General features: G+C 37.5%; 1 protein-coding gene across 1 annotated transcript in view; it reads right to left on the bottom strand.

The window, feature by feature from the left end:
- lrp1ba (low density lipoprotein receptor-related protein 1Ba) overlaps window positions 1–13814 on the bottom strand; it is a 168709-nt gene extending 154895 nt beyond the window's left edge. Inside the window, exons 1-2 of the mRNA XM_030772190.1 lie at window positions 13799–13814; window positions 13083–13205 (exon numbers count right to left, since the gene is read on the bottom strand). Coding sequence (XP_030628050.1) covers window positions 13083–13205; window positions 13799–13814 — 139 coding nt within the window. The remainder of the gene's footprint in view (window positions 1–13082; window positions 13206–13798) is intronic.
- Between the last annotated feature and the right edge of the window lie 4754 nt (window positions 13815–18568).

Here is an 18568-nt window from a genome sequence, read left to right as displayed (position 1 = left end):
AGTATATGGGATGAGTCACATTTAATTATTCCTCATGTCACTCACTGCCTGCTAATGCTAAATGGGCACTAAAACTCAGGCAGTGCAATGTATTTGTTTTTCTGCTTCTCAGCTTTTTTGGCCCGAAAGAGAGAGAGAACTGGCCGTAACCTAACAGATTCCCCAAAGCTCTTCCCAACGGACTTTTGCTCCACATTCATGATCTCAGCAAAAGCCATATACATAATTTAACAAATGTGAAAACTTAAAAATACCACCTCTCTCTCTCTTTCTCCATCTCACTCTCTCTCAGGAATACGGTTTCTCCTGTGCTTAGTCTGAGGGTCTCGGCAGAAAAGGCAGGATAAAGCACAGAAAAGCTTTTGGGTGATGATATTCTCTGAGTTGACTTTGAAACTAAATTAAATAAATAGCACAGTGCTCAACATGCTTTTCTCATCTCAGGAATGAGCGTATATTATTCAAAAGATCTTCCACAATTGCCACATTTTAATCTTACATTTCATCACCTCACAAATCATCAAAAAGAATATCTTTGAATTCACCACGCCTTAACTTGAACCATTCTGTTAACAAATGGTAGATAAGCGAATCTTCATGTTTTATGAAACCCAAATACTGGGGTATGTCACCAGAGGTCAGAAGATTCCTAGGCACCCTTTGAGGTAATACAGTGGGTTCATGAGAGTATACTTATTTCAGGTTCATTTAGTGGTACAAAAGTAATCATAATATTGATGGGGAAAAGTACACATGTTTAAACCAGTACTTGCTTTGATATTATTCAGTGCTATGTTTTGTGTTTTGATTTATTATTTTTGTCTTGTTATTTCTGCCTGACTCACATCATGTTAGGAGATTGATGGAGTGAACGATAGATTTTTTTTTTTTTTTTAAAGAAAATGACCATGATGTCTCAGAAGCTAAGACGAGCTTAAAAATAGCCCACGGACTACACAGTGTGGTAAAAGTTGGGCAACAAATTATAACAGCAAAAAGTTTGATTCATGGAAGAACATGGCAGATGTGCCTGTTTTCCTTACAATGTGAAGCTAAGGAGGTGAAATACACTGCTCCTCTATTCCATGCTAAAGTCCAATGGTTTCTTGGAGAGCAGAGAGTCACTCAGAAACAAACATATGTTTGTTGTGGTTGACATTGACATTCTGGCTATGAAACTAGAGTATCTAATGGATATTTTGTAAATCTGAACAAACTTGAACTATTACATACAAGGGAACAGTGCAGTATAGCTTTGTAAACAACTGGATGATGTTCTAAGAAAGATGACAAATTGGAAAGAATGAGTCATGGAACATTCTGGTCAAGTGCAGTCCTTGAATGTTTTTGGAGACACTTGAGTGTCAATTTCAAGTTCTTTTCTGGGGCTCAGTGCTGCTAAGAGGACAAAATAAATGTAAATTCAATTCAAGGAAAATGCACCAAAAAGAAAAAAAAAAAAAGAGTCTCTGAGGAAGACATACTGATCGAACTATTCACAGACAGCGCGCCCAAGAGCCCATAAGACTCAAGACCTTTCCTCCAGCACTGGATCTGCTGCCAGAGGGAAATCCCCTGGCTGACCACAAAAGCATGAGGATCCTTCTGCCTTTGGCAACAAAAAGTCCTCGCGAAAATGCATTCTGAATCCTTGATTGAAAAACGAATGCAGTTTGACACCAGCGCTCTGAGAGCTTTTGTAAGTTTTGTCTGTGAAGCCCAATCTCCCCTGTGTCCTTCATCAGGGTCAGTCATTTCACTGAGGTATGACTTCTTCAAGTTACTTTTGTATATGGCCCCAAACCCCCTGTCCTGTGTTTTTTTTGGACTGGAAAAGGTTGAAAACATCTGGTCTAACATTATTTTCATGCAATAATTTCAACAGAGTATAACGTTTTAGGGTCAGCCAAAGGACAAGCCACTGTTTCTGTAGTTGGTATCACTTTAGTATGGGGATCGCATGTTAGCTACTAATATATAACAAATACATGTCTGTGTAAGTGGCTAATAAGGTGTGCTTTAAGCATTATTAATCATTCATTAGGCCTGTTCTCTATTCTCCCTGAATATTTCATTTATTAAACAGAGATGCATTACATGTACATTAGTGGCTTACACATGATTCATATGTATTAGTAGGTAATACATGACCCTTCATGCATATGAGTGCCAACATACATGTTCCCTATGGTAAGTGTAGCGGTGCAGCCCTGGGAAATGACTGTATACCCTTTTAAAGCTGCAGATGTAAAACCAATTCATACGCATGTATTCATCTTTATAAAGCTACAGAGAGTGTCATCAGTGATTTTAACAAGAAAAGTGAACTCCATTTCTAAAAGAACTGGACTTTGACAAATATGCAATGTATTTCTTAAGCAGGCCAAACAAAGAAGCAACTAGAGTGCAATACGCCAACTGGCTAAATAGCAACGCCAAAATTGTAATTCATATCACACACCAACAGGCAAATCCCACAAAAGCAGGCAATGTTATGGTGTTTCTACTTCATTTTCTATTGAAACCAGATGACTGTACTCTAAATGTGAACTGGTTTCAGAGTATCCCACCAGATTCATGACTGTGTTAGAATTCATTTGCTGTCATCCGTCAGCCCTGAGGGTATTCAGTGTATAACAGCATGGTGTGACATTTTTGGACGCTTTCACCGTCATAAATATCTGTCAAAGAGGCACTGATTACTGTGAAGCAAGCGAAGTTGCTCAATCAAGATGAGGTATTAGATGCCTCCCAATCACTCTCTGCACTCATTTAAATAATTAATTAACACAGAATGTGCTAAGTTAATGTTGCAATTAGGAGCCTAATTCAAATACCACTCCGCCTTTGCTAATTAGTTAGAGGGGTGATTTTTGAGAGCAAACCATATTCATACCATTAATTAGTCTCCAAACTTCAGCTTGACATTGGGTGAGTATCTGTAAAATGTCCATGTTGGAAAAAGTGCACACCAGGTGAGCCAGCCACTTTACTTATTAGGACACAAACCAACCAGTAGCTACAGTTCTTTCCCGTGGATAGTGGATACTTGGTTGAGCAGTCTGTATGTGATTTGTGAGCTGACGCTGATTTATGGAAACAGCACTGGCAACTACTGCTCCTCTGGTGACACTTTTCAAATGGATTAGAAACTAATCTAAAGAGATTACGAGAACGGATCTGCAGGAGCTGGGCAAAACTACACAGTGACAGACAGATGGCTATTCACAGCTGAGAGATGACTTTTTTCTTGGAAAATAAAGAAGAGGAGAAAAAATCAGAGAAACTAAAGACTTTCAAGTTTTTTGTAATGTAGATGAATATTTTCAAATGGAACACTGGTGTGGAAGGGAAATTAGTGCACCCAAAACTTTCCATTCATCAGAGTATATGCATTGCATTAATGGGAGAAAATGAGTGAAAAGGTTTTCAGAATTTAAGTTTTAGAGGGGAAAAAAAATTGCTGATTTTGACTGTCAGCTTATTGAAACAGTGTTCATAGTTTTCTCTTCTTTTAAATGAGACAAGTGGATATGAATTTAAAAAAAAAAATGTATTCAGTTTCTGAATACAATCAAAATACAAATGTCCACAAAGCTTTTCTGCCATTCAAATACCACAGATTATCTCAACAAATAGTATCGTAAAGTATACGAAACAACACAGGGTACATGTGTTACGTGTGTTTTACCGCATTAACAAAACATTTCTTACAGATATCTGTGGCACATTTTTGTCTTCAAGTTTTGCTTTGTTTTCTCATGATGACAAATGTCCTTCCAACCACACACACACAGCGGTCAGATCAGGTGAAGAGAAAAAGCCCTGCACACGTTTCCTCAGTCATTCATTCTTCCAGACAACAAGTTCTGTAGTACCATCAAGTGACGTAAAACACTTGGAAGTGGAGTGCTACTGGCCTGATTCAACTCACAAGCCAAGCGTCCGTTATGACTGCTGACTGTGATGGGCACAGAACTCCTGGCTGACTCACCTACTCAGGGAGCAGGGCCAATTGTGTCTGCTTGGAACTGGCCACAGTGTGAAAGAGTTGGGATTTAAACGGTGAATCCCACATGCACAATACACCTCTGCACTGTTAGATAGCACCTTTAACACTGTATTTCTCTAGGACAAAACAAACACACAAACAAACAAACAAAAATACATGCAGTATGTATCCTCAAGGGTAACAGTTAACACATGTAACACACCTATCAGGCAAAAAGGAGGGTTTTCGTTTACTCTTTTTTTATCACACGACCATTAAACAAAATAATTAGTGGCTCATTAAAGTCCTTATAATTATACAAGAACGTGGTAAGATCAATGCTAAAGATTACCATCATCATCATCATCATCATCATCATCATCATCATGTCTGGAGGACATAATGTTAATTCGGCCAAAATAGTTTAATGGACCTTTTGAATCACTTCACCCCTCAGCCAAGCTGTGAGGTTCTGATTTGATGACTTCAGGAACAGTGGCTGATTAGTTAAAAGTGCAATCAGCAATTTGGTTCCATTCATCAGTTTGCATATTGTGGCTGCCACTCCAAGCTCTATGGTTGATAAAGAAGATATGAAAGCATTTACAGGTTACTGTGTGACTCATTCACATAATCAAAAGAAACAACATTATTCATTATCAGCTAATGCCCATTTGTACCTCGGTGACGTTTGGTGCACATTTGGGAACTGGTAATGCACTGAATAAAATCTGCTATTTCAAAACTGATCTTTCCATCATTTTACTTACTCAACATCTCAGAAATGCACTCCGGTGGCAGAGAAATGAAGGCAATGTAGAAACACCAGTAATTCTTGAGCTTGACCCAGTCCTTAATTGCCTTGGCTAGAACAGAGAACATCTAAGCCTGTCTGGTGCATGTTGACTGGAGGAAAGAGAAGATGTAAAAAGCATTCCATAAAGAGCGCGTGATTAAATCTGTTCCATAAATGACTTCATTCAGTGCCCAGGGGTCCCCTTTGCATTGATTTAATTCACAAAGTAATATTTATGAGTGCACTTTCAACAAAGAGGCAGAAAAAAAAAAAAACATTTTCAACAACCCATTATTTGCTTATTGCCACATTACAACTATGCAGAACATAATTGTTTCCTAGCCCAGAACCATTTGATCTGCTAGAGAAACGGTAGGAATGCTCCTACACTGTTATTTTCTTACATATCGATGTGAGGACAGTTACTGTATGTATGTCTAAAACTGAAAAAAAAGAGAAAAGTGACCTACCTAAAAATAAACAATTTATTAAAGCGGTTTTGATTAGATAATTAGATCTATATTGTCCTAAAAATGCCCCTATTGCTATGTCTTTGATAGTATGTATAGCATGTATAATGTCTAGTAACTGCTCTAGAATCCCTAACGAGATCAGTTCGCTGTATTTTGAAGTCTCAGTAGTCAGGTTGTTTTACAAGGTCTCTGTATGTTAATTCTGTCTAAATATACAAGTACAAAGTTCTATAAAGGTGAAGAGAATCAAAGGGGTTAAAGAATAGTTTTGGTGAAGAGTGTGCTGTGTGTGTGTTTGTGTGTGTGTGTGTGTGTGTGTGTGTTTTTGAAAGAGACAGTACCAGTACCCTTACAGTGCCAATACATGTCACTATCCATCAATCACACCATGCAGGAATCACTGCACTGCAATAAAGTCAAAGCATCTTTCTTTAAGACACTAGTTCACTGGTCTACGTGTTTCTATTCTTCGCTTTATTTGAACTCTTCCCCCTTGTTCACACTTAGACTGTAATCCCTCACACAGCCTCAGCCTGGGCTGGCACTCTGCTTGCCTGTGTGTCTCTCTCCTCCCCTAGCAGATGGCACCAGTCACAAGGGAGGAGTCAACCAGGAGTGAAAGACTGAGAAGAAATTAAAAGGATTTCAAAGCCCAAAACCCTGCTATTTCTGTGCAATGTTGGAATATGGAGGTCAGTGGAGACTCTCACAGTAATATATTCAAATATGTGCCTCAATAGTGAGAAAAACATATAAAGATTAAATAATATATACATATAAATTTGTGGAATTATGAAGGGAGAGAGTGTAGGAGGGAGAGATACTGGGATGAACTGGTAGAGTATAACAGGATTTAAAATCCAACTTTTTTTATTAAAACCTCTTAAAAAGTGGGAAGCACCTCATTGATCTATGTTCTATGATCTATGAAATTTCTGGGGAGTTGCCCTCACTTGGTAGTACAACTTAAATAATAAGTAAACATTTTCCACAAACAAAGACACACAACTTACTAACTTGAAAACTGACGCCTGTCTATCAAAAAAACATTGACACACAGGAGCTGAAACATCAGATGCCATCTGCGTAAACTGTAGCTTCTCCACTTCTAATGAGGACCCAAATCAAACATGTCTAAGAATGTACAGAACATTCACGGTACCTCTCAACCTTTGTCCAGTAACCTCAGAAAACATATTCACATGCATGTAAACCAAGTTCACAGACATTACCCACGATTTGAATCGTGAAACCCAGTGCTTCTAACGTTCCTTTAATAACACAATATCACGCAGCATTACTCCCCAAAATCCTTCCATCCTACAGACATGTGCTCCTAAGGACTGGGTCCATTTGTAAACCATTCATTCCATCGGAGAGAGACCACGAACAAAGTCACCCTTAGTAAACTAATAAACACAGCTCTCATCTGGCGTGGGAGAACTGGGAGGGGTGATGGGGGAAGGGTGAATGTTCACAGTTTGGTGTGGTTTGATGATATTTATGCAGTTATTTATAACAGTCTTTCGACATACATTTCAGAATAGGGCAATATTGTCTGAACCTTTAATAATAAATATCTTCCACTGCGTAAACCAACACACTGCTCAATAAATTAATTGCTAAGTGTGAAAAATGTCACCATTTTTCCTTGCTACAAAGTGTAGGGTACTGAAAATGCCACATTTTGAAAAAGTGACAGATAAATTCGTTTTTAGAAGACACCCAATGGGCAGACTGAAATTACAGCTGCCTCATACCTGTGCTTAAAAACAAGCTGTCTTTCTTTAAAAATAAAGAATCAAAGAGACATGTCAGATGTAGGCCTAAGCAAATATCTTTTTTAGAAACTGAACTGACAAAATGTTAAGACAAAGGTTGAAGTACTTGTCATCCACAGAGACGTGTCATTTGAAGTTCATTTGAAATGATCCATTCATAACTTCATAAAGACCACTGCTGCATCTCTTCACACTCCATAAATAAAGATGTTATGTGAAGCTGAGCAATATATGGTACATAATGGAAACATTTTCATACAAAATACATATATTATAACAAAAGATCCTACTGTTTCCTTTAAAAGCAAATCAAATCAAAGAAAATGTTCTACCATTTTTACTTTACCAAAACATGCTCTCAGTGAACACGTTCTCCATAATGCTCTATAAATGCTTTTTATAATAGAAATATAATAGAAATGCACTATAAATGTGTTTTTTAACCCTGTAAGATGAGGTCACAACAGATTCTGAACACCATAGTAGGCAGGCATAATTCATCCATATGAATAACACCTTATGAAAAAAATGGTGCCCTGTACGACCGCACAACAATTATGACCAATTTCATATCATCACTTTTTATTAGCTTTTTATATTATATATTGTTAATATATTTATATTATATTATAATGGGCATACTGGATAAGACTCTATATGCATACACACACACACACCACCACCACCAACGGCAATTCAAGCATTGTAGGTGCTTTCAATGTATTAAGAGGGGGATATTAATGGAAAGCATTCCAGCTGAGCAATACATTCATTTTGGATGGTTACACATTCTGACAGTCACAAAGCCAGCACGGCTTCATTTAATGAAAGAACAAATAGCAGCATTTCTTATAAATATAGTAAAATACACAGAGAGAACAACAAATATACACTGCTACCATACTTATCAGAATAATCGGATAAATTTGAAAAAAAAAAACATAAGGACTAAAGAAGAGAAGGACTAAAGTTCTGCAAACTGGTCAAATTAGAAACTGCAATCCAAAAAAACAAAAAGGTTCATGGCCTCACAAACTTCTGCCCAAAAACCTGAACATTGCAAACACAGATTATCAACAAAGCAACACTGAAGAGTTGACTTGTTGAATTTATAAATAGCTTGCAGAGTTCTGGTATGACTATAAACAAAGCATGATGTGTCAGTATCGGCAGAATTCTTTTGAGTCCCCCTGAAAGTGAAGTACAGGTTTGGCTCTGCATAACTCACAGCCCATCCGACAAAAGAAACTACAGTGCTATGGGAGCTCTCCTCTGACCTGTCTCTGGACAAGGGATCTGTCACAGTCCTGTGATGGTAAAGAACCACAGTGATCAAGATGATAATACTATGTAAATGATGAACTTCTGAGATATCCAGGTGGAAGCAACAACATATAGCCGCATAGAGAAGGTAGAACTCGGTTAAAAAAAAAAAAAAGTGTAATCCTTGCATCATATGCTTTATAAGTGGATGTTCCAAGAAAGCAACGAGTAACGTTTGTGCTGTCAAGTTTTTGTACTGTCAATGTCAATCACAGTTAGATGAGTCTCAAACTTTGGGAAATGTGACACAATTACATATTTATGTATGCAGTTGCAAGCATATCATTAAAACTGGAATGTTTTGTTGACTTAGCCCATGCACTCACACTGGGTTCCAGATACTATAACGTAATTAAGCAGTGGTTAAGAGGTAATTATATTTTATTGCCATAATATAACAAAACTGTAAAGTAAACAAAATGATACTGGATTAAAAGAGCTCTAAACAAGAATCTTTACATGGCAAGTAACAAACAACATAAAAAACAGACAATAATTGCCCTTATCTAGACTACAGTATATTCTGTAACTGGAGAGATGGATAGTGAACTTTAAGTCAAAGCTTTTCATGGAAAAAAGCCTGATTTTTAATATAAAATGACTTAACATTCCACTATTTACAAGAAAAACAAAAAGTGTTTCCTTTCCTTCAACCGCAGATTTATGTGCATCCACTAAAAACAAACACACAAATAATTAAAAACATATCATACCAGCTGATATATCTCTAGCAAATTGCCATAACAGCAAAAATATTTAGAGAAGGGACAGGAGTGGAGACTGAATAAGAGAGGAGATTCGGCGATAGATCCTCTTGGATTTTTCTCTGCTTTAAGATAATACAGAGTTAAGACCAATTAGAACTGATAGCTGCTAACACAGTTTGTAAAAACATCTCGGTAGATAACTGCATATTTCCTGTGTAGCATATTAACTTGCTACAGTATGTACCTACAGTAAGACACTAAAAATAACTGTTTTTGGCAATCAGAATAGACTGAATAAGCAAGGTCAATTTAAACTTGTAAGTGTCTTTGATTGTACACTTGTAGCTTCCATATTGTACGATAAAACTGTTGTCAGTGCTGGACTACATCTATAAAACTATTTATCACCACGTTCACAAATCGCAAAAGGACCTGATGATATTTCCTGGTCTCAGGGTAAGACAGGTTTCATAACAGACAAGACTCAAAGGTTAGATTCTCAGTGGAATCCACTGATGTCCACATAGACAGCCCAGCAGACTGAGCACTGGATCAGATGCCATCAGTAGCTGTGTTCATGAGGACAGAGTTAGTTGTTGATTTCATATTTTCACATTTCAGTAAGATCAACACCAGTCCCTAGCAAAATGACCACAGAGAAAAGCACAGGTAACATATTTATCAGAAATTTATTCACATCTTTTCATTTTAAGACAACTTCCTACTGAAAAAAAATAAAATAAAGTTATGACAAGCTGACACAGCTCAACTGCAAAATGTAAAATGATTGAATTAATACATTATCTGCAGAACAAAGATAATAAATGAGTAAAAAGTCCTTTAGGTCAGTGTGCTATGTAACCATGCCTACACATCAGAATATGTAACATCATGCACTTATGCGTCAGAATATAAAAAAGACAAACATTTGAAAAGGTTGTATTTGGATTGAAGAGCTTTTCATTTAACAGCAGTTTGATTCTGTTTATGAACAGAAATAATTGCACACTTCAGTGTGGTTTAACCCTGCTCTATGTTCAAGTACAGTTCTGTTTTGATTTGACTAATTGTGTCATGACACCAAAAATTTTCCAAAGAATACACAGGAATAAAGCTTCTCCATCTGTGAGTAAATGGCTCTGTTTCCCTTCTCCAGGTTTCAAGACTCAGGCCATTTTTAAAATAACAGGTCCATATGCACTGAGATTGACAACTCCACTGTCATTGTGGCAGAAAAGATGGAAAAAGTGTTTGCTAGAGCATTTTGAATATTGCCTTGAAAGAGAAGCTATTTTCAAACAATTGCATTGTAAAAATTGCTACCAAAAATTTATAATAATAGCAGTGCAGATAATAACACAGCAGTACATGGTGGCACAAAGAAATATGGCTACAGGAAACTTCTAAAAGCATCAATTATACTATGTGAGGGAGGAATCTGAAACTTCAAAAACTAGTCCATTGGTGGATAATATATCAGATTTGTTTGTGTTCTAAAGCCCTGACTGTTGACTTGCTAACAACCAAAAAAAAATGTTTTCACTGTAGGATTTCATTTGAATTTCCGGAATTTTTAGGGCACTTGCCAGAACTTTAGTCGGCAGTTCTGCTGAAAAACTAGTCAGCAATTCTGATGAAACGGTCGCTTTTATGTAGGGCTTTCTAAGCAATATTACCATCAAACAGATAAATAACAAAAATAAAACCAGCATCACTCAAAGTACAGCCTGTCTGAAGCTCTTCTCCACTTTGGCTGCAACATAAGACATGGTTCCATGGTATTTTACATGTAAAGTTTTATTAAAAGGAATAATAAACTAGCAAGCTAATTAGATCGTGATTATCAGAACCAAATCACACTGTTTTATACACAGTAGTGTAAAAAGAGTGCAGAACAGAATTTTTTCATCAAAGGGAAATTCACCTTTTGATATAAGTGCCAATAAATACTCTAACACTGGAGTTTGTCAGCACCTCAGACGTTCTTGTGTGTGTGTGTGTGTCTGTGTGTGTACAGTTGTTTTCCATAACAACCTAAAACATAATCAAAGCTACAATGACATAAAGTGTGGCAGGTATATTGAGTGCAATTTTCCAAAAAAATTACTTTTTGAAATGTGAAAAGGGTTCCAAGCTGAAGCAGTTAAATAAAGTATATATCCAGGTCCCATTCACAGCGGCAGAGTCAGCTCACAGTAGTTGGTATCTCCCTCAGCTACACTATTCATCACTGTCCAACCTGTGAGTAACCTGTGGTTCTGCTTTACTGTCGTTCTCTGGACTCTCCTGTCCAGTCAGCCCACAGCTGGTTGTCCTAAGCAACTCCAGTTCAGATTTGTATAGTGCAAGAATTCCATCCTCAAAAAAAAAAAAACAATCTTCAGAATAATCCTTATCTTTCAGCTACATTAAAAGTAGCAAAAAATCCAAAGCACCCCTTAGCATGCTTTCTATCATTTGTGCACAGTTTACAAGGCACAGCACACACAATGTCATTGTCTTAGACTGTGCAATGACAGAAAGTTGCTTTAAAAAATGGTAAATATTGTCCCACTAAAATAATTTGCAAGGAATTAAACAGGTAGACAATGTAATTACAACAGTCTAATGCAATGTTTATTGAGAGGGATTTTAGTGGTCCCTGTAGCCATGTGGTTAGCATTATTTTTGGTGCAGTTGTGTAGAATTTAATTTGGAGACTCATGCAGCTTTGCCACTTAACTTTAAATTAGTGGTCTCAAATGATTTAAAAGTGAATCACATTAACTGCAAAAAAAATGTATTGCATTAATTGTGATTACCAAACATTAAGACTTTTGCCAAATTTAGCGCAAATGAAAAATGCCTTCATTAATGGGTTCCACATTAGGATGTTTCTTTCTTTTTTTAAACACACTTTAATTAAACAGAAAACCAAAGACAGAAATAATCTGTCCCAGATTAATCTTTCTTTTTTTTTCTAGTCCACTGAATCAGAGTAGTTTGCCTTGCTCCATTAGTTCTTATCTCACTACTGTCATCCATCAAATGTTTTGCCCTCAAACATATGTCTTCAAAAAAAATTGCACTGCAGTGAAAACTAAATTTGATCCGAAAATAGAAGCGAATAGAAGGGCCTTGCTTTTATATAAAGGGCTACCTGGCAGTTTTTCAGCTCCTGTTGCAGGTCAAGTTAAGAGGCAAACATAACAATCTGTGTTTTAAATGTATTTAAAGCACGCACAACATCCATACAACCTACCGCAAGTACAGAAATGTCTGTGAGAGCAACAAACAGGCTCCTTTTCAGATCCTTCCCCTTTCATTTTCTTTCAGCACGTTTTTGCCATTAAAAATAATTCAGGTTCACAGGCTAACTTGTGTGTAAAAAAGTTCCATGAAACGTTCCAATAAAAGGCAAGAATAAAACTCACTCAACACAATCAAGAAAAAAGAAAGTTGTCTGTTCACCACCATCAATATCCCAATTAACATTTATTTAATACAACAAAGACTACAGTAAAAAGAAAATTTGGCAAATAAATGCACTCGCCATAGACCTAAAACTGAGATCTGTCTTCAGATAGATCATATGCAGCATCACTCTTCTGATCTTAATCTATACCACAAATTTATGTATTCTCACTAAAGGAACAGCAAAACTTTGGATGTTACAGCAAAGTAAGGGTATGTGAGGTCTTTTAGACCAAAGGAGTTCTATGTTGTCGTGTATGATAATGCCTCTCCATTCCTGCATTTAGAGTCTCTCTACCTTGCTCAATAATTTTACCCCAAGGTCTTTCTACACAGAAAACAAGTTTTTCTATGGTCACACAGAGAAGCAGACATTTTAGGCATTTAGTAGACTGGACAATACAGCATTATTTTCATAACTCTCATAGCTTTAGGCCAACTTCAAACTGAACATTTGGAAACGATAGAAACTCCTTGTCCTCAGAACTCTAAGTAATAGCCTAAGTCGGGCCTGAATGGATGAAAAGATGCTGACTGGAGGTGAGGGTGTATACTCACATCTGGAGAGCGTTTCGTCCGAGGAATCTGGACAGTCGGGCTCTCCATCACAGATCCAACTCTCCGACACGCATGACCTGCCGTCCCGGCAAAGAAACTCTCCCTCATCGCACAAGGAGGCTGCTGAGGCGTTGGCAAGGGATGTGAGGGGAGAGAGAGAGAGAGAGAATGACAAAGAATGAGGTATGAGGAATGAGATGAGTCCCTTGAGGGTTTGTGCATAGCAGAGCAAATGATGCTGATCTGAAGGAAAGTAGCAGTCCCTGCAGGAACTGAAGGGAAAATGTTCAGTGGGTCAAATGTACTCATAAAATTCGTAAACATAGTATGATCTTCATGAAAATGCTGATTAAATGCATCAAAATGGTGAGAATCTGTGGTGTGTGATGATAAATGGCTAAATGTGGTTGACCTACATACACACTCTTTGACAGTTAGAAGCCTCAGTGGCTTTTGGTTCAGTCGTTGCTGGCGTGCTGACTACTTCTCCTCCTTGGTATGTCAGCGCACTTCTGTCATTGCTCAGAAACTAGACATGGACTTTACTACATATTTCAAACCTTAAAAAGAAGAGACATGTGGTAAAACTCTTCACAAGAGAGGCAAGTGACAGATCAAAGCCTCGTGGGTCTGAAGGTGAATTAGTCCCTTTCATGTTCAAAGATCTATAAAGTTTGGGATATTTACAAAGTGTTAGGACCACCTGCTCTCCATACCTCTGAACCTGGGCATCCTTTTCTCTTTTTTAAAGTATCATTGTTTATTTAGGCTGCTTCTACCTAGAGACACAGATCTCTATGCAGCAGCCTTTCCCTGCCAATTGTATCAGGAAAGAACAAAGTAATAAAAATTTCATTTGAAGGTAATACTTTCTAAATGTGCAATTTCAAGGCGAACCACATTTAAAGTTAATATTTCTAATAAACCATGGAGTTGAGTGGAGATTTTTGAAAGGTTATGAATAATTTCAGAACAACACAACACATATTTAGAAACGCTGAAAGCATTTTTTAAATGTAATATGGATTGGCCCATATTAGAAAGAAAAAACACTTCCAATTTTTCACATCTGTCCAAAATATGTGTTTCCAAGTGAAATACCAATCTCATCCTCTTTTCTCTTTCTCATTTTGTCTGTCAGTGATTTCCAATGCAGCCCTATTAGTCTTTCATTATACAGTTTGGGTTGGGTATTGAGAAATCACAAAAAAGGGAAGTGTGTTTCATTGCATCAGACGATGTTTTCACTGCTCTGACAGTGGTTGAAACAAACATGAAGGGAAAAGAAGACAGAAGGCGTGTAGGTAACTACATGTCGAGTAGTGGAAAAGCACATTACCATAACAGTGGGAGATGTTAAGTAGACTGGGATGCTACTGTAGGCTTCATTTCTTACCCCCCACTGAGTCTACAGGCAAGACATACCTCCATATGAAAGTCACAGGTCTTTGTAATTATACCTGCTTTCAATACGTAGTGATATCATTCCCATGAAGAAGACAGAGGAATCAGCCCTACAGCTATGGGTTCAAAGGAAATAATCTATCTTTGGCTCTTTTCTTTTCTCTCTCTCCTGACTTGTGTGTTTGTTGGGAGATCTTCAAAGCAAAGTTCCTCAAAACTAACCACACTTTGCTCAGGGTTAATGGTGGACCTTATCATTTGGAAGGTTAAAAAATAAATAAATAACTACAGTAAAATCTGTGACAAAAGGTTTCAGAATTATATGTCATAAATTCTTTTCCAAAAGACTTGGTGACAAAAAAAAAAAAAAAATCAACTCACACAGTAAGCTGATTATTTTTATTCCCCCATTAATCAGTTGTCTAGATTTTGAGGGCAGTTCCACTGCACCAGTACCAGTCTGTGAAGCAGAGCAGAAAATCTCCCCATTAAACCAACCTGCTCAGTCATACAGTTCAGAATAATTGGGAAATACGTAAATGACCCCTACTGACCTCATACAGTCCTGGGGCGACCCTCAATCCACCCTGAATGAATTCACACACATACACACTTCTCTAAAGCATAGACTGCGGCAGAGGCAGCACAGGGTTCAAACGGTCACCACACGGCAGGTGAACACCACTAATCACCTGATCATGCAGAGATGTGGGCTGCATAGCCAAGCTGGGGAATAAGTCATTCTTATTCACGCTCATGTGTTTGGATAGGGACTGAGCCCAGACAGATTTGGACAATCGCCCGGAGCGAGACGGGTTTTGGGGCAAATAGTCAGGTAAAGCATGAAGTCCGATCAGTCTCTAGAGGAAACGCCATGTCAGAACCCACGTCCTGTGGTTGACCAGGGCTGGGAAGTTTTGTCCAAAAGGAGAATGATTGAAAACCACAACACCACGATTGTAAAGAGCACGGTTTCATTATGAGAGAGTCAGCACAGAGAGTGAGACTTCAAACCAACCACATCAGCGAGACATCAAATCGGTGAATTACTGTATGTTCTGTGCCTTATCCCAGCTTAGATTCAATCAGAAGAGACAAGTTCAGTGAGATCTGATACTCAGATCTGATGCAAATACGATATTCATGTCAAATATGTACTGCACTCAGTGTCAAATCTGAGATGCAAAGAGGCTTCTCCTCTTCTTAAGATGCGAAAATATCTTAAGTAGCGTAGAGAAAGCTGTGCTTTGCTCCTGATTCACCAAAGCAAACAGGGAGAAACTGATTATGCATGACTGACTTGCAGTCAGAGCTAGAACTGCACTCTCTCACATTTCGCAGTTAAGACTGTATGACGTTCATATCTATTTATTAGATATGAAAAGCATTTTGTAAATTGCTTGTGGATGCTCTGCTCTAGATCCATCCTGGCCTATCACTGTGGGTCTGCTTACACTCAGTTCACACTACGCAGTGGAGAAAAAATCAATGCAAACATATTAAGGGACCTTCATTAGCAGTGCAACCTTCATTTCAGAGGAAGGTCACCTTTTTTTTCTTTTCTTTTTTCTTTCTTTTTTTTTTCTTTTAACCACTCAACAACAGCAGTTTATCAGGTAATTGTCAGCAGAACATGATCTTAGCAGCCCTCTGCTTTAGCTTTAGCCAGAGTTATGGAAGCGATGTCTACCTCGGACACATCATCCTCCTCACTGATCTTCTCTTCTGAGAACTTATGAATTATTCATAGATTGCTCTTAAAATTCAGTGTGGATTTTCTGCTTATTCTGTTTAATATGATGTTCCCTCTGCACAGATACTTCTCAGGAGAAGGCAAAGATTTTAGCTTTTCACCTCAACTATTTGTATGAGTTGAATAATTTCCCCTCCAATTTAGTCACTGAATGTTTGACATTAAGAATTTAAAAAAAAAAATATATATATATAAATATATATATATATATATATATATATATATATATATATGGGAGGAACTTTTTCAATTCTTTGAGGTCACAAGGAGTCATTCTTTTTATACCACACTTTGGTGTTCCACAGCTATTAAATAAAACTAATCAGCCATGGAGTAATCATGTGCACATTCCAATTTGTGTAATCCACATAAAATGTTTCAAAATAAAAGCAAGGGATTGAGAGGGGCAGCGCAAAAAATCATCAGAATAGATGTTTTTTGAAAAGCTTGGAGGGGGAACAGGCACGACAACCAAGGAATGAAAATGTGTGAATGAGGTTCCTACTAAGTTCTACTTGGAAACAACTCTGTTTACCTTGATGGAATCACTTTTTTTTTTTTTTTTACAACTTTGATGTGATTAAAAGTTTTATTTCAGAAATTTAATCCAATTTGGCTGAAGCAGAATCTTTTGTGATGAGTTTATGATCTTAGATTCCCTGCAGTTCTGTGTATTCTGTCACAGCGGGGGGCAACCTTTAGTCCTTTATGTTCTAATTGAAAATTCCAAAGCTTCAGAAGTTTTCACATAATGTTAATAAATCCAAAATGTCACAAAGACTTTTTTTTCAATGTGCATAATTCTATCGCTCTTTCATCTAACCACAACTTCAAACTCTTATCTACAGATCTTCTCTCTCATTTTTAATTCATGCTGTCTGTCTTAGTGTCTTGATTATATTTAAAATTAGGTGAGTTAGCACCACAGGTGGTATGGTACCCTGAGACGTTTGAAATTGCGATTTCAACCAAAAGCTTTCAGTTCTTCCTCTACATCACTGTTTTTCCCCCGCAAAGTTTGTCCTCTTTTGCCCTGCTCTGGTCTAACTCAGAAAGAAAAGTATTATTACAATGAGGCAAACAGCATGAGATTGGACAAGTTTTCTCCATACAGCAAAACACACAGAGACTTTTCTTTAACACGACCCTGGAGTGCTATCCACTGAGACAGGGATTAAGACTAGCCTCAGACTAAACTTCATTTTTAATTGAAAACCTCTACAGAATGAGGTGTTGTCCAGTGGCAGTCTTAATCTTTTAATTCTGGAAAACTGCCCTTTATAGTAATAAACACAGGGCCAAGACATGAAATAACGTAGACTATGTCTGAGCTCCAGCGGAGTGCCTGAATGCATTTTGCACACTCACTGGCTATAGATGTTTGTTGTTTATCAATCAGATTCTCAATAAGGACCTTGCCCAATGCAGAATTGATCAAACGGGGGACATGAACTCACAGAATCTCCATTGATTGAACCTCCTTCAGAGAGGTGTTCACATGCTATAAATAAAAGAACCTTTGCATGGTTACTGACCTTCGTTCGGATCGAACATTCTCTGGTCAACGTTACTGGCCTTGACCAAGCACATACTCTGACCTCTAATCCAGACAAACAGACCAGAGGAATAGTAGAAATATCATTTTCTCTGTTTGTCTGCACCAGCTTTCAGTCCAATCATTGAGACTGGGGCTCCTCTTAACTGACATTTTTATTCTCCTAATTTGCAAAATATCAGGAATGATCAATACTCATGGAATATTTAGAGAGACAAGGAGACTGCAGCATTTGCTCATTTCATTTTAATGACTCTCCTCTGTTGTCATATTAGATATCGAGTAAAGAGGGAGTCGATTCACAAATCCAGTTACATTCAGTATGAGAATTCTGTGATTCTATTTGTTGGTTTTTCTCGTCTTTGGGGACAACCAGATGAACTCAGCAATCAATTAATGAGCAGTTGCACAGCAACATGGTCTATCTCGATTTTTAATCATAGTGTAATATGCAGACTATCGGTACGCTCTGAGCATACAAAAGTGAAAACATACAATGTGGGAGCACAGATTAATGATGTCTGTGAGACACAGACAAATGATCTTGGCTAATGAGATATTTTCTATGGTAAAATGAGGGTCTCAACTTTTCACTAAATCCGTTCAAATGCAAACGCATTCAGCTGCAATATTTGTGATATACATGCCACGGTCTCTACTATTCAACCTATCTATCTATCTATCTATCTATCTATCTATCTATCTATCTATCTATCTATCTGTCTGTCTGTCTGTCTGTCTGGCTATTTCTTTATCTATCTACCTATCTACCTA

Source organism: Chanos chanos, chromosome 4 (assembly GCF_902362185.1).
Source record: "Chanos chanos chromosome 4, fChaCha1.1, whole genome shotgun sequence".
Lineage (NCBI taxonomy): Eukaryota > Metazoa > Chordata > Actinopteri > Gonorynchiformes > Chanidae > Chanos > Chanos chanos.
The sequence above is the reverse complement of the archived record's forward strand: the minus strand, read 5'-3'. Positions and strand labels throughout refer to the sequence as shown.